General features: G+C 47.2%; 2 protein-coding genes across 4 annotated transcripts in view; one reads left to right on the top strand and one right to left on the bottom strand.

The window, feature by feature from the left end:
- LOC144601263 (glutathione S-transferase omega-1-like) overlaps positions 1-4,917 on the bottom strand; it is a 131,536-nt gene extending 126,619 nt beyond the window's left edge. The window contains exons 1-2 of one of the 2 annotated variants that reach the window (XM_078413283.1): positions 4,884-4,917; positions 3,228-3,336 (exon numbers count right to left, since the gene is read on the bottom strand). In XM_078413283.1, the coding sequence (XP_078269409.1) occupies positions 3,228-3,336; positions 4,884-4,902 (128 nt within the window). In that variant the 5' untranslated portion in view covers positions 4,903-4,917. Of the gene's footprint in view, positions 1-3,227; positions 3,337-4,032; positions 4,159-4,883 lie in introns of those variants that run through there. The other variant, XM_078413282.1, reaches the window with a different exon arrangement.
- Positions 4,918-7,077: 2,160 nt separating this feature from the next.
- cfap43 (cilia and flagella associated protein 43) overlaps positions 7,078-17,102 on the top strand; it is a 63,874-nt gene continuing 53,849 nt past the window's right edge. For both annotated transcript variants that reach the window (XM_078412788.1, XM_078412787.1), the window contains exons 1-6: positions 7,078-7,308; positions 8,678-8,931; positions 9,988-10,084; positions 11,275-11,442; positions 13,821-13,971; positions 15,131-15,293. In XM_078412788.1, the coding sequence (XP_078268914.1) occupies positions 7,280-7,308; positions 8,678-8,931; positions 9,988-10,084; positions 11,275-11,442; positions 13,821-13,971; positions 15,131-15,293 (862 nt within the window). In that variant the 5' untranslated portion in view covers positions 7,078-7,279. The remainder of the gene's footprint in view (positions 7,309-8,677; positions 8,932-9,987; positions 10,085-11,274; positions 11,443-13,820; positions 13,972-15,130; positions 15,294-17,102) is intronic.

The raw sequence follows: 17,102 nt of genomic DNA, 5'->3' as shown, positions 1-17,102 counted from the left end.
AATGACTGGTGCACCATGACACCCAAGTCACGTTGCATCTCCCCTTCTCCCAATCGGTCACCATTCAGGTAATACTCTGCTTTCCTGTTCTTGCCGCCAAAGTGGATAACCTCACATTTATCCACATTATATTGCATCTGTCATGCATTTGCCCACTCGCCTAATCTATCCAAGTCACTCTGCAGCCTCCTAGCATCCTCCTCGCAGCTAACACTGCCACCCAGCTTCGTGTCATCCGCAAACTTAGAGATGTTGCATTCAATTCCCTCGTCCAAATCATTAATATACATTATAAATAACTGGGGTCCCAGCACTGAGCCTTGCGGTACCCCACTAGTCACTGCCTGCCATTCCGAAAAGGACCCGTTTATTCCTACTCTTTGCTTCCTGTCCGCCAACCAATTTTCTATCCACCTCAAAACTGAACCCTCAATACCGTGTGCTTTAAGTTTGTACACCAATCTCCTATGTGGGACCTTGTCGAAGGCCTTCTGAAAGTCCAGATATAACACATCGACTGGTTCTCCCTTATCCACTCTACTAGTTACATCCTCGAAAAATTCTATAAGATTCGTCAGACATGATTTGCCTTTGGTAAATCCATGCTGACTTTGTCCGATGATTTCACCACTTTCCAAATGTGATGCTATCACATCTTTAATAACTGACTCTAGCATTTTCCCCCACTACCGATGTTAGGCTAACTGGTCTATAATTCCCCGTTTTCTCTCTCCCTCCCTTTTTAAAAAGTGGGGTTACATTAGCTACCCTCCAGTCCTCAGGAACTACTCCAGAATCTAAAGAGTTTTGAAAAATTATCACTAATGCATCCACTATTTCTGAGGCTACTTCCTTAAGCACTCTGGGATGCAGCCTATCTGGCCCTGGGGATTTATCTGCCTTTAATCCATTTAATTTACCTAACACCACTTCCCGACTAACCTGGATTTCCCTCAGTTCCTCCATCTCATTAGACCACAGAACAGAAGCCTGAAGTCCCAAACCACCAGGTTCAGGAACAGCTACTATCCTACAAACATCAGGTTCTTGAACCGACTCGTACAACCCTAATCGCACCTCAGGAATGGCACATTATGGACCACTTCCAGCAAGACAAAGGAGATTGTGATTGACATCAGGAAATGAAGTGGTACACACATCCCAGTCTACATTGGTGACGCCGAAGTAGACAAAGACGAAAACTTCAAGTTTCCAAGCCATTACACAAACCAGCCTCCCTTCCATTGACTCCATCTACTCTTCACACAGCCTCGGAAAGGCCACCAGCATCATTAAGGATCAGTCTCACCCCAGTCATTCCCTCTTCTCCCCATCAAGAAAGGGGTACAGAAGTTTGAAAACACAGACCTCGAGGTTCAGGAACAAGCCTATGTACCTGGGTGGCGCCAGCAATGGCTGCTTCGTCCCTTCCTTCTTCGTTGTTTTCTTAGTTTGTGTTAAATGGATGTTTTTAGTGTCCTTTAGCTTGTTTTATGTGGGGGAGGGGGATGGGGGAAACTTTTTCTAATCTTTTACCTCGAAGGAGATACGATTTTCCCCCCGTATCGTATCTCCGTCCGCACTGCGGCTTAACATCAAGGAGTTGGTGGCCTCAGGGCCGTCTTAACGCATGGGCCTGATGGGCACTTGCCCGGGGGCCCCATGCTGATCTGTGTATGTTAAGTGACTTGCAATAAATAAATACTACTTTAAAAATGTAGGTTCAATAAGTGCTTTTTTCGCAACATTTCCGGTCCCTAAGTGCTTCTCAAAGCGATCTGAAAGTGCTTTTCGCAACAATGTAGCACCCTAAGTACATCGCTAAGTGCTTTTCGCTAAGTGCTTTTCGCCGGCACGACAGGGGTGGGGCTGGTAGGGAAAGGGGGGTGGGGGAGAGTAACGGTAGGGGCCCCAGTACACTGCTTTGCCCGGGGGCCCATAATGCTGTAAAAACGGCCCTGGGTGGCCTTTGCTGGAGACCGACTTCGAGAGCTCCACCGTGGGAGCCTGCGGCCTTTTAACATCACGGAGCTCGCGATCCCTTTGCCAGGGATCGACCTCTGAGCTCCAACCATGGGTGCCTGCAGACTTTAACATCGTGGAGCCCACATTCTCTAGTCAGAGACCGACTTCGGGAACTCCAAGCCGCGGGACCTTCGACAGCCCCGACGCGGGAGATTCGATCGCCCCGACATGGGGGGCTTCGACCGCCGGCTGTGGGAGCTTCGATTGCTCCGATGGACGGTTCGACTTGCCCCAACCTCGGGAGAAAATGAGGGAAGTAGATTAGACTTTATTGCCTTCCACCACAGTGAGGAATGCGGGGAATCCGCTATGGTGGATGTTTACGTTAACATTTACGTAGTGTTGTGCCTTGTTGCTTTTTTAGTATGGCTGTATGGGAATTCGCATATCTTCAGTGGTACACGTGACAATAAAAGACCCTTGAAACCTTTGAAGCAAGACTCTCATTGTACCAGTTCCCCACCACACTCGTGTACACCTGACAATGGACTTGATTCCACTCGACCTACCTGGAGGAGCACTCAGGTGAGGTGTGTCTCCTTTGACTGAAGCCAGAGCAGCCCTCAAACCACTTTGGGCTGCAAAGGGGTGGTGGTGGAGGCAGATACGACAGTGGTATTTAAGAGGCTCTTGGATATGGATATGCAGAGAGTGGAAGGATACGCATCAGGTGTAGGCAGAAGAGATTAGTTTACATTGCTATCATGTTCGGCATAGACATTGTGGGCCAAAATGGCCTGTTCATGTAGAAACAATGAACGGCAGATACTGGCTTACCAAGGGAAGATACAGAATGCTGGAGTAACTCGGAGGGCCAGGCAGCATACCTGGAGAACATGGGTAGTGGCGTTTCGGGTTGGGACCCTTCCTCAGGCTGTGCTGTATCATTCTATATTCTATGAGGTCCCTGGAAGGTGCAGAATTTTTGAAATCAGAGTGCATGTACATAAACACACTGAGTGGATCTCCGGTAAATAGCAAGTGTCCGTTTGTGAGTTGACAAAATCAATGGTCATTTAGAGCCACTGACCGCTGGACAGAGCCCCTCACGGTCGGTGAACCACATTGGGATACAAACACCCGTACAGACAGCACCTGTAGTCAGGATCGAACCAAGGTCTCTGTGGCACTGTAAACTCTACCACTACGTCACCCACCTACACAGAGCTCAGACAGGGCCCCGAGGTTCCCTCCCCACTCACTTGATTCCCTTGGCCTCCAGCACCAAGCGGGTCCGCTGGGCGAAAGGACAGTACTTCATGCTGTAGAGACGGATCGTTCCATCGGGCACCGGCCCTGGGGCAGGGCAGCCTGAGAAGGGGAGGCAAACATCCGTGAGACAGTGTGTAGTGTGGAGATACAGCGTGGAAACAAGCCCTTCGGCCCACCGAGTCCACACCGACCAACAATTCCCTGTATACTTGTTCTGTCCTACACACGAGGGACACTTTACAGCGGTCGATTAACTACAAACCTGCTGGTCCTTGGAGTGAGGGCCTGCCGTGGGATCCAGAGGGGACGTTCGCGGCGTTGAAGCCGAGTTCCCGAGTGCCGCAGACAACGGGTGGGATTAGAACCGGACAGAGATACATTAAGAACGTAGCGCTGAGAGTCTACGTGGGAGAGAGATGGGGGAGAGGGGGAGTGGGGGAGAGGAGAGAGTTGGAGAGGAGTGTGAGGACAAATGGGAATGGGGGAGAGGGAGTGCGAGGAGGAATGGAGAAAGGAGTGGGGGAGAGAAGTGTGAGGAGGTGGGGGGGGGGTGGAGGGAGAGAAGAGTGCGGGAGAGAAAAGAGTGAGAGAGGAGTTAGGTGAGTGGAGTGGGGGTGGAGTGGGGGGGAAGGAGGTGCGAGAGTGGAGGAGAGGGAGGAGGAGTGAGGTGGAGCAGTGGGGGGAAGCGAGAAGGGAACGCATCAGGAGTGTGGCGACGGGTGGGCATTAGGTGTGGAGAAGTGGAGCGGGGAGAGGAGGGTCCGGGCAGAGTTTGCCAGAGTCGGGGCCACTCACCTTTGGCCAGGGCTTTGGTTGACATGCTGCGGGAGAGCAGTTTGGAGAGTCTGGGGGAAAGGCGGTGGGAGCAGCTGAGAGCGGAGCTGATCCTACGGGAAGAATGTGCCGTGTCATCGCGCTGCGCTCCGCCTCGCCCGCCGGGCTGGGCGCCGCCTCCGCTCGGGCAATAACAGGGTCAACCTGTCAGGGGCACTCACTGTGGATGATCAACCACGGTCATATTGAATGGCGGTGCTGCTCTGATGGACCGAATGGCCTACACCTGAACCTATTCTCTATGTTTCTATAACCAAGGACGAGATTCACCCCGGTCACTCTCTCTTCTCCCCTCTACCATCAAGCAAGAGGTACAGAATTGTGAAAATGCATTCTTCCAGATTCAGGGACAGTTTCTTCCCAAGATAGACACAAAATGCAGGAGTAACAATGGGTCAGGCAGCATCTCTGGACCCAAAACATCACCTATTCATTTTTTTCAGGTGGTAATGCCTGATGCACTGAGTTACTCCGGCATTTTGTGTCTATCTTCAGCCTAAACCGGCATCTGCAGTTTCATCCCAGTTTTTATCAGGCAACAGATCCGATCTCTCACTAACCAGAGAGTGATCCTGACCTCCCATCTACCTTATTTGAGACCTTTGAACTATCAGACTACTGGACTTTATCTAGCACTAAACGCCATTCCCTTTATCCTGTACAAAGAAATAGGCCCTTCGGCCCACCACGTATATGCTGACCAAGACATCATACTGGGCTAGTCCCATATGCCAACATTTAGCCCATCCTATCGATATATCTGTTCAAATGTCTTTTAAAAGTCGTCAATGAATCATGTTCAAGTAACATACCGTATATAATAAAACCCATAACTCATTTTATTTATTTCCCTACAAAGTTCCCATGTTTTCTCCATATTGCCCTGTCTGTTTGCCCCTCAGTCTATCGCCTCACAATCTCCCTGCATGAGTGTCTGTGTTCTTCCTCCCTTCCTCTCACCACCCCCTATCTCTACTTCTCTATCCCTCTCAATCCCTCCCCATCTCTCTCTCCCTCTCTATCCCTCCCTCTCTCTATCCCTCCTCTTTATCCCTCTCTCTCACTATCCCTCTCTCCCTCTATCCATCCCCCTCTCTCTTTCCCCCCTCTCCCTATCCCGAACTCTATCCTTCCCTCTCACTACCCTTCACCATCTCTCTATACTCCTCCCTCTTTCCTCCCCTTTCTCTTTAACGCCCTCTCTCTATCGCCTCCTTCTCACTCTACCCCCTCTCTCTATCCCTCTCTCTATCCCTCCCTCTCTCCCTCTATCCCTGCCCCTCTCTACCCGCTCCCTCTCTACCTATCTTTCCCTCTCTCTCCATCCCACTCTCTCTCTCCCTCTATTCATCCCCTCTATCCCTCCTTCTCTCCCTCGATCCCTCCCCCTCTACCCGCTCCCTCTCTACCTATCTTCCTCTCCCTCTCTCTCTCTCCCTCTATTCCTCCCCTCGCTCAATCCCTCCCCCTCTCTTTCTATCCCTCCCTCTCTCATTTCATCCCACTTTCTCTCCCTCCTTCCCCTCCCTCTATCCCTCCCTCTATCCCTCTATCCCCACCCCTCTCTACCCACTCCCTCACTACCTATCTCCCCCCTCTCTCTCTATCCCTCTCTCTCCCCCTCTATTCCTCCCCTCGCTCTATCCCTCCCCCTCTCTCTCTATCCCTCCCTCTCTCGTTTCATCCCACTCAATCTCCCTCCCTCCCCTCTCTCTATCCCCCCTTCTCTCGATCCCTCCCACCACAGGCGGCACGGTGGCGCAGCGGTAGAGTTGCTGCTTTACAGCGAATGCAGCGCCGGAGACTCAGGTTCGATCCTGACTACGGGTGCTACGAGATCTTCGGTTTCCTCCCACACTCCAAAGACGTACAGGTATGTAGGTTAATTGGCTGGGTAAATGTAAAAAAAATAAAAAGTTGTCCCTAGTGGGTGTAGGATAGTGTTAATGTACGGGGATCGCTGGGCGGCACGGACTTGGAGGGCCGAAAAGCCCTCTCCTGCCCGCACCACTGGACGCTCGCGTTGCCATGGCGCCGTCTTCCTTCAGTTAATGAGATCAAACAGTAGATCGGGGTCCTGGCAGAAACAGCCAATCGCACGAAAGAATGCTGTCGCTCGGCAACGGCTTGGTTGCAAGCCTGGGAGGGAGAGGAGGGAAGGAGAGAGTGAGAGAAGGGGAGTGACATAGAGAGGGGGTGAGAGGGAGAGGGAGTGAGATAGAGAGGGAGAGGGAGTGAGATAGAGAGGGGCAGAGGCAGTGAGATAGGGAGGGAGTGAGATATAGAGGGAGTGAGATAGAGAGGGGGTGAGATAGAGAGGGGGTGAGATAGAGAGGGAGTGAGATAAAGAGGGGGTGAGATAGAGAGGGAGAGGGAGTGAGAGAGAGAGAGAGAGGGGCAGAGGCAGTGAGATAGGGAGGGAGTGAGATAGAGAGGGAGTGAGAGGGAGAGGGGGGAGAGGGAGTGAGATAGCGAGGGCGAGATAGAGAGGGAGTGAGATTGAGAGGGAGTGAGATTGAGAGGGAGTGGGAGAGAGAGGGGGATGAGAGAGAGAAGAGAGTGAGTGAGCGGAGAGGGAGTGATAGAGAGGAGAGGGAGTGAGAAGCGAGGGAGTGGAAGAGAGACAGAGAGGAGAGCGAGTGAAGGATTGTCAGAGAGAAGGAGGAGTGGGAGGAGTGAAAAGTGGGAGTGAGTGAGAGAAGAGGGTGAAGGATTGAGTGAGAGTGGAGAGGGTGTGAGGGAGGGAGGTGAGAGAGCAGAGGGAGAGAGGTGTAAGCGTGAAGGGGTGTACCAGGAGGGGACTGAGTGTAGAGAAAAGAAAACGGAGAGTGCAGGCAGAGGAGGAAGGGAGGGGGAGGGAGTAAGGGCAGAGGAGGAAGGGAGGGCGAGTGTGGGGATTGAGGAAAGAGAGAAGGAGGGTGAGGGGAAGGGCAGGGAGGGGGAGCTAGTGATCGAGGGGAGGTACAGAGAAGAGGGAGCGAACTGAGTGAGGTGAGGGACTGAGGAGAAGAGAAGGAGTGAGGATCGGAGGGAGGTGGGTAAACCGTGGACTGTGAATGGAGGGGAGTGAGAGTGAGAAAGCCTGACTGGGACTGAGATATCTGCGATTGTCTAGCTGTCCCTCACACTCACCTTCGCCCTGTTCGTCACACTCGCCCTCACCCTCATCTGCTTTTGGGAACAGCCTCGGCTGGTGAGAGAGCTGGCAATGCAGAACAAAGTCACCCTTACACTCAGGTGAGACCCTCCACAGAACCTTGACCATCTTGTTTATGGCCTTCGCTGTTGAGGAAGAACTTCTAGAAAATGGCAGGGGAAGGAGGTGTGCGGTTGTAGCTGTGGAATGGGCAGTTCTGACCCATCAAGAAGGATGTTCAGCCCATTGATACTGTACTGGCATCATACAAGAGCAATCCAGCTAGATGCAATGTCTAGACCTGCCAATTTGCACCTTTCAGATTCTAATGAATTCACCACCGATTGATTCTCAATTGACCACCACACTGATGGTCCATTCCAGAGCATAACCATTTGTCTAAAATGTCGTTCCTTGTGTTGCCAGTGACTCCCTTCACATTTATTCATATAATGTGGACATCAGCATGAGTTCAGCATTTAGAAATGTTTGAAATAGGATCAGGTCCAGACCATTCAGCCCCTCTAGCCTCATTCACCATTCAACTAGATCATAAATGATCTTCCACCGTCAATCCTCTTAACCCGTGATTCCTTCCATATCCAGAAATCTATCATTCTGTCTTTAAACCTCAAGAATTTATTTATTCATATTGAAAACCCTAGTTTGAATTGATCTCCATCACTTTCACACGTGTAAAATTCAATCACACAACTGTCAAGAGTCAAAAATCAAGAGTATTTTATTGTCATGTGTCCCAGATAGAACAATGAAACTCTTACTTGCTGCAGCACAACAGAATGTGTAAACATAGTACACTGTAAATAATATGATAAACGAGAGAGAAAAAAAAGTTTAGTGTGTATCGCCATGTGCCTTTGTTCAAAAAGATTATTAATTTCACCTTTAACATTGCACTGTTCTAGCTAAAAAAAATCTAGAACATATTTTAGATATTGAGACTACCTCGTTAGTGATCTAGATATCTATCTTGTACACATCCCAGGAATTCTTTTTTATTTATATTCAATTTAGGTTTAGGTTAACTATTGTCACTGTGTCTCCCTAATTTCCTTTGGCCTCTGGACCCATTTCTATCTCTGTAACATTCTCTAGGTTTTTTCACTTGCTTATCCAAGAATGTAATAATTCCAGCATTTACAAGAGGCTATCTTCCTTCTCTCCACCTTTTAAGACACTCATCTATTATCTATTCATATTGAAAACCTTAGTTTTAATTGATCTCCATCACTTTCACACGTGTAAAATTCAATCACACAACTGATCACACAATCAATCACATACCTTCCGCTTTGACCAAATTTTTGTCCATTTATCCAAATGTGACAGTGTGAAATTGGGACACTTCCTTCTGAAGGTGCTTGGTGTGGGCGGGAGGGAGTGTTAAGCACCAGGGGAATTTAATGGGTCTGGGCAGCTGCAATCACCTATACTGTTCATCTTCTTCAGATGGGTGAAGGGTTACACCACGCAGAACGTGCTGTTTGTCGACAACCACACAATATGCTACCCCTGCGGGAACTTCCTGATATTCGTAGACACGGAGACGAAGGAGGAGAGGGTTTTGAAGTGCGAGAATGGGAGCATTGGGGCTTTCACGGCCAACAGCAAAAGCCAGGTCGTGGCCTTCGCGGAACGGAGGTTAAAGCCGTCCATCTACGTGTACAGTTTCCCTGATCTGAGCAAGACTGCAGTCCTCGCTGGTTAGTTCCCTTTCAGCGTGCCTGCTAGTCATTCCCCAAACTGGCTCAGAGGCACTTCATAAACTACGTACCCTGTGACAGCTATTATTGCTAAGTTCATTTTCATGTTTTGGAAGCAGAATTCGGCCATTCAGCCCATCAAGTCCACTCCGCCATTCAATCATGGCTGATCTATCCTTCTGTCTCAACCCCATTCTCCTGCCTTCTCCCCTTAACCTCTGACACCCTTACTAATCAAGAATCTGTTAATCTCTGCCTTACAAATATCCATTGACTTGGCCTCCACAGCTTATGTAGCAAATACTTAACCTACTTCAGTTATTCCTTTTTAATTACTTTGCAAAAATTTCTAAACACCTGTTTTTGCTTTTTTATTATGGGCTATAGTGTGTAGATTGATGATAAAAAAAAAGAATTTAATCCATTTAAAAATAAGGCTGTAACGTAGCAAAATGTGGAAAAAGTGAAGGCATCTGAATACTTTCTGAATGCACTGTATGCTCGTCCCACCTGCCTGCGGTTGGGCTATATCCCTCTAAACCTGTCATCAGATTTCCCTTACACAGTCCTCTCTTAGTAGAGAGCAGTCCTGACCTCCCATCTACCTCATTGAAGACCCTCGGACTATCATTAATCGGACTTCAATGGGCTTTATCTTGTACTAAACTTTATTCCCCTTGTACACTATAGATAGCATAATTGTAATAATTTGTAGTCTTTCTACTGACTGGATAGCTCGCAACAAAACAGCTTTGCACTGTACCTCGATACACGTGACAAGAAACTAAACTAAATCTCTCTCTGCATCCTGTCTACCCAGGGATCCCACCTCTCCCCTGCGATCCACAGCCCAACAGGCTTCTTGCGCTGCTGGAGGAAGGTCTTGGCATATCCAAGTCCAGTTCTAATCCTGAGAATTCCTTTTTTTCTCGCGTTAATTGAATATATTGTGAAGAAACGCTGGACTAATCTGCAGGCCTCACTGGTGCACGTTTTCAGGGAAGCACCAGTTTCTGTCCTGAGTCATTTTTAATGTTGTCTGGTTGTATTTTTCAGGTGGGGCAGAGCTGGAGTACACACTGCTGGACTTCAGCTACATGGGTTCCTACTTTGCCAGTTTCTCCTCAATCCCGGACTTCACTTTAACCATCTGGTAGCTTTTATGGATAATTAATTCTGCTTGATAGTGATCTGAGTATGTGGGGCACAATCTGCATGGATATGTATAAGTGGAAATTAAATAAATGCACAGAGGAGAGAAAAATAAAAAGTTGTGCTATTGGGCTGGACAAAGAAATGTAAAGAACAAAATGACCAGAACAGACCATTGTGCTGTGTATAATGTTATCTGCCCAGGGATTGTGTGACAGGACCATGTGGTGGGACCTTAACCCTCAATCTAATGAATTGAATGAATACTCTGCCCTGTAGAGTTTGATGGGACAATGCAGGGTGAGCTTTACACTGTGGTTGACCCATGACTTGCCCTAGGATCCTGGTACAATTAATATAATGAAGCTCCTTTAAACATTCATTAGGAAAATTCATTCAATCTTAATATTGGAGGGTTTCCCTCAGTAAATTATTGAGGTTAAAGAAATCAATATACTTCATTAATAGAAAGTCTTGTTGAGTAATTTAATCACAGTTATAATATTTCCTCTATACAGAATAATTTATTTTCGTTGTAGATCTCCGGTGCTGGTGGCAACATGTTCCAATAGTACTTTGTCACCACGATGCATGCAAGGAGTTAGTCAATGGTGATACCACTGGGCGGCACAGTGGTTCAGTGATTGAGCTACTGCCTCACAGCAGCAGAAACCCGGGTTTGATCTTGACCTCGGGTGCTGTCTGTGTGGAGTTTGCACGTTCTCCCTGTGACTGTGGGTTTCCTCCAGGTGCTATAGTTTCCCCCCACACTCCAAAGATGTGCGGGTTTTGTAGGTTAATTGGCTCTCTGTAAATGAATGAATGGTACTTACTGTCACATGTGCCTAGGTACGGTGAAATGCCTTGTTTGCATACAACCTAGGCAGTACACGTTTTGGCACCGACAAAGTCACAAAAGTTCTGGACTGCCCCATGCGTGTAGGAAGTGGATGAGAAAGTGGGATCACGTAGAACTCCTGCCCCAAGTTTGGTTCTGTGGTTTATGTGAAGCCACACAGCAACTTGCAATTCCAAGATGAGTGGCTCCACACCATTAATGTCCTGTGTAGGGGCAGGTCTGATGTTCAGAGCCTTGCTGGGATGACCACGCTTTGAACGTCTTGGCTCTTGCAGAAGGACCGATGCACGTATTGCTGACAATCTCCTTTTGTTGTTATCTAATGCCTTAAGGAACTGGAAAACGGGCCACAATCTCTGCAGCGAGTCATTGATGCGGATGCAGGCAAGTGTCCTGCGCTTCAACCCCATGAACCAGCAGCAGCTGTGCTTGGCCAGCTGCGACTGTCTGCATGTGTGGAACATTGAACGCTGCAACGAATTTCACGTATTAACACAAATGTAAGTGGCACAGGCTGAAGAGTGGTGGCTGAGCAGATCATTTGTCTCAAGAAACACTGGAAACAGCTGATGCTGAAATTTTGATCAAAACACAAAGTGCTGGAGGTATTCAGTAGTTCTGACTGGGAGTACTCGTTCTGACTGGGAGTACTAGTTCTAACCTAAAGTGCTAGTTCCGACTGGGAAATACTAGTTATGACTGGGAGTACGAGTTCTGACTGGGAGTGCTAATCAAAAATACTAATCCTTACCTAAATTACTAGTTCTGACTGGGAGCACTACTCCTTAGCTAAAGTACTAGTTCTGACTGGGATTACTAGCCCTTACCCAAAGTACTAGTCCATAACCTAAAGTACTAGGTCTGACAGGGAGTACTAGCTCAGTCTGGGAGTACCAGTTCAGTCTGGGAGTACTAGTTCAGTCTAGGAGTACTAGTTCAGTCTGGGAGTACCAGTTCAGTCTAGGAGTACTAGCTCAGTCTGGGAGTACCAGTTCTGTCTGGGAGTACTAGTTCAGTCTGGGAGTACTAATTCAGTCTGGGAGTACCAGTTCAGTCTGGGAGTACCAGTTCTGTCTGGGAGTACTAGTTCTGTCTGGGAGTACCCAGTTCAGTCTGAGAGTACCAGTTCAGTCTGAGAGTACCAGTCTGGGAGTACTAGTTCTGTCTGGGAGTAATAGTTCTGTCTGGGAGTACTAGTTTTGGCAGTAGCAGGAAGAGTGGGTAAATGGCTGGAGCTCTGGTTCACTGGCTGTTGATGGCAGAATAAACAGAAGCATACAGAAACCGTGGAACAGAGTGAAAAACAACTAAAGAGAAACATAATGAGTCACTAATCTGAAATGTTAACCCAGTTTCCTCCTCTCTTGAGTATTTCCTGTACTTCGTGCTTTTGTTGGCAAAGAGGAACTAAATGATGAGGGTGATTAGACCAAGCTGCTATTTGGATAATTCCTGCTTCTATTTCTCAATCAGATTGTAAACATATTGTAGAATAACATTTATTAATAATTATAATAATCCTGTCATACATTCAAAAGACATTTGGACAAGTATATTGATAGGAAAGATTTTGAAGGATATAGACCAAATGCAGGCCCAGATTAGATGGGGCATCTTGCTTGGCGTGGGCAAGTTGTCCCAAAGGGCCTGTTTCTGTGTCTCTATTAGAATGTAAAATATCAACGGCATAAATCTTGACCTTGTTTGGCATTGTCACATGGATGAAAGTGAGTTAGCAACCTGCCAAAGAGTACTCTGTATCTGGAACGAGCAGTTAGAGGAAGATGTTAGAGGATGTTAGATTGAAGCAGGTGCAATTATGACTTTTAAACATATTTGGACAAAAAGATGGATAAGATACAAGCCAAATGCATTGAACTATGTACTTTGACTTGCACGATCATGGTCTGGTTTACCTAGAATAACTGAGTATTGCATATGTTGCTGCATTTAATAAGTTTGTAATATTGCAGCAAGTAAGAATTTATTTGTTCCGATCCCAATACTGATGCCGATTGAACATTCTTAGTTTAGCTTGGTTTAGTTTGGTTTAGTTTAGAGATACAGCATGGAAACAGGCCCTTTGGCGCACTGAGTCCACGCCGACCGTAAATCATCCATTCACACTAGTTCTATGTTATCCCATCCACTCCCTGCTCACTAGGGGCAATTTACGGAAGCCAATTAATTTACCAACCCACATGTCTTTGGGATGTGGGGGGAAACCAGAGCCACTAGAGGAAACCCACGAGTGAACTGCAAAGAGGATGTTAGGAGGTTGCAGAGTGACCTGGACAGGTTGAGTGAGTGGGCAGATGCGTGGCAGATGCAGTATAATATAGATAAATGAGAGGTTATCCACTTTGGCGGCAAAAACAAGGAGGCAGATTATTATCTCAATAGTGTCAGGTTAGGTAATGGGGAAGTGCAGCGAGACCTGGGTGTCCTTGTACACCAGTCACTGAAAGTTGGCATGCAGGTACAGCAGGCAGTGAAGAAAGCTAATGGCATGTTGGCCTTCAAAACGAGAGGAATTGAAGGTATCACAAAATGCTGGAGTAACTCAGCAGGCCAGGCAGCATCTAGGAGAGAAGGGGAATGGGTGACGTTTCGGGTCGAGACCTATCTTCAGATCTAATGGAAATATACTGCAGGGCCACAGGGAGATTGTCAAGGACTGAAGTTAGTTGATTTACTCTTGCATAGAAACAGAACAATGGGCTGAACGCACTGCAACCATTCTTTTTCCGCACTGCAGCTATTCTCTGGTTTAATAATTAATCGCATATCTTAATGTAGTTATCAATTGGTAAGAGATGTCACCTTTTTGTTCAATTCAGAATTCCGCTAACTGAAGAAAATAATGTTTTATCTTCAGAGATGTGAAGCTTCCTGCAGAGGATGGAACTGTGACATTTTCTGAGGATTTTAGGATCAGTCCTGACTGCACTGCATTAACTTACTATGGACCTAAGATGTTATTATCAACACAGGCTGGTCTTGTGGGAGAAATGGCCAAAACATTTGTGGTAAGTTGACGCAGGGTTTTGCTCAACCGTGTGCCTATCAAAGCAGAGTTTGATTTATGTCACCAGGTTTAGTTTAGTTTCAGAGATCCAGTGTGGAAACAGGCCCTTTGGCCCACGCCAACCATCGATCACCATCACGCTAGTTCCATGTTATCCCACTTTCGCACCAAAGACACTAGGGGTAATTTATCGAAGTCCATTAACCTACAAACCTGCGCGTCAATAGAATGCGGGAGGAAACCGGAGCGCCCGGAGAAAAGCCACGCGGTCACAGGGAGAACATACAACTTCCAGGCAGGCAGCACCCCTAATCAGGATTGAACTCGGGTCTCTGGCGTCATGAGGCAGCAATTCTACCACTGTGCCGTCATAGGGTCGAATCTCTCACTCCTCAAGAACAACTGAAACTTCAAAAGGTCCAATTCCTGCAGGGGTCACTGCTGAGCTGTTCAGAACAGGAGGTTCTGAGGCACGAGAACTTTAGATACTGGAATCCTGCACTTACAAAGAAAAGGAACAGGGTGACTGTGTACAAATTTTTTTTCCATTCCCCTCCTCCATACAGGAGTCTCCTATCCCCAAGTCCCAAGAGGGTGGGCACAGTGGCGCAGCGGTAGAGTTGCTGCCTCATCGCTCCAGAGATCCGGATCTCAATCCTGACTATGGGTGCAGTCCGTACAGAGTTTGTACATTCTCCTTGTGACCGTCTGGGTGCGCCGGTTTCCCCCCACATTCCAAAGACCTGCAGGGCTGTAGGTTAATTGTCCGCTGTAAATTGTTTCTAGTGTGTAGGATAGTGTACGGGGTGATCAGTTGACCTGTGCAGACTTGCTGGGCTGAAGTACCTGGTCCCACGCTGTATCTCTAAAGTCTAAAGTCCCCTTTTATCCTTCCTATTTCACCTCCCCACTCCTGTCCTCTGTTACCTTTTGGCCTCCCTCCGGCTTTACATTTCACTCCTCTCTCCTTTTCCGACACACTTTTGTCCCCTTTTCACCTCGAGACTGTCACGCACCACCCAGCTTCCAATCACCTCCCCCACCCCCCCCCCCCACCCCCATCACCTCCCATTGAAGAATGATCCCGACAATGGGTGATTGTCGCCATGGATGCTTTAATTTTGATTTTCCTCTTTATTATTCATCTCTCTTGTTTGAAGACACAAGAATTCCAGAAGACCGTGGTCCAACCCGTGTCTGTTTGCTGGACCCCGACCTCTGATTTATACGTGGGCTGTAAGAAAGGGCACCTGTTACACGTGGATGCGGACTTGTACAAAGCTGTTTTGGTGGCAGATCCATCTCCTGAGCTGTTCCCCATGGGTAAGATAATTGGCTTAAGTACAGTTGAGAATGAGCATCGTGTTCATCCTATCCCCCAACTCTGGTGTGGCTAGGGGCCGAGCAGTGTTTGGGAAACATTTTTTTAAATTCAAGTCTAGACTCAAACCTTTCATACTTTCCCCTGATAGACACAATATTTCAGCCCGACCCGAAATGTCACCTATCCATTTTCTCCAGAGATGCTGCCTGACCCGCTGAGATACTCCAGCATTTTGTTTCTACCTTTGGTATAAACCGGCATCTGCAGTTCCTTTTTATTACATACTCTTCTCTCCCTCCATGTTCCCTCAGTTATCAGCAGTGTTTGTTTGTGGAAAAAAGCTGCCGATATACATAATAAAAATTAAGCTACAGTTATCCGAATGTTTTTTCCCGATCAATATCCCAGCCGATGTAATTGTAAAAATCAAACTTCGTATTAAAATAATGCAAAAATACACCAAACATGTGAAAATCTGGTTTTCAATTTTTGAGAAGTGCCGGTACACCGTTGCAGTGTATACAATCATAATAAAAGCATTGTTATCAGTAATTCAGTGCTCATTCCCTCTGAGATGGCTCTCCCTGTATCCTCCCTGTAATGACACCACAGCACACTCTGCTAACTCCCTCATCTTATTTGTTTTCCCCTAAATTCCAATCAGTGCACAGGATCCCCATTACAGGGAGCTAGGCACTCCACCCCAATAGTGAGTGTTAAACTACTCGTGGTCACCTTGCTCCGAGAAAGATGCCATTAAGCTGGAAAGGGTGCAGAGAAGATTTACAAGGATGTTGCCAGCAATCAGGGGCCTGGGCTACAGGGAGAGGTTTGTTCTTGGAAGTTTACCCTGAGCTATCTGTCGCTCAGACTAAATCCCCCAGGAAGCATTAATGGTGGCAGGATCTGAGCATGCTTGGGATGCCCCAAAAGGGTTGTAAGTTGGAAAGTGCTTTCTGTGGGATAGTTACTGAGAATAGTGTCAAACATCATTCACATTACAATGGACAGCAGCATCAGTGCAAGAAGGAAAACTGGGAAAGCAGAAATCTGAAAGAAGGGTCTTGACCAGAAACATCATCTGCCCACAGATCGTGCCTGACCCGCTGAGTTCCTCCAGCACTTTGTGTTTTCCTCTGAAACTAGAATATAGTTTTTGGGAGCCTGTTGGCTAATTCTCTGAACTGATAACTTGGTTCAAAGCAGAGGCATGAAGATGTTTTTCAGGTGTCCACTCAAGGCACAAAAATTGTTATGTCTGTTCAATGATAGTTATTGACGAATATGGTTCTGTTTTGTGGGATCTTGCAAACAGGGGAGATTGATTGAGAGGGGAATTTTGGTCAGAGGAGTCTGAGAGACATAGATTTGTGCAGCACAGAAACTGGCCCTTCAGCCCACCATGCTGACCAAGTTGGCATACTAGGCTAGTCATTTGCCTGCATTTGACCCATATCCCTCTAAACCCTTCCAATCCATATATCTGTCCAGATCTCCTTTAAAAGTTATCATTGTGTCCGCCACTACAACTTCTTTTGGTTGTTCATTCCAGACATGGATTATCTTCTAAACAAATGTAAATCTTATATCTCTCCCCTCTCACCTTAACCCTATTCCCTCTTGTTTTAGAATCCTCAATTCTGGGGAAAAAGAGTGTGAGCATTCACTTTATCCATGCCCTTTCGATCTTACACACCTCGTTAAGGTCACTCCTCAGCCTCCATTCCAAAGAAGAATCCTCTAACTGGCAGCTCCTTCAATGGATAGTGCAGACAAACCTCCATTTAATGTCTCATTTGGAATCCTGA

The sequence above is a fragment of the Rhinoraja longicauda genome, chromosome 16, assembly GCF_053455715.1.
Source record: "Rhinoraja longicauda isolate Sanriku21f chromosome 16, sRhiLon1.1, whole genome shotgun sequence".
In the NCBI taxonomy this organism is placed as follows: domain Eukaryota; kingdom Metazoa; phylum Chordata; class Chondrichthyes; order Rajiformes; family Arhynchobatidae; genus Rhinoraja; species Rhinoraja longicauda.
The sequence above is the reverse complement of the archived record's forward strand: the minus strand, read 5'-3'. Positions and strand labels throughout refer to the sequence as shown.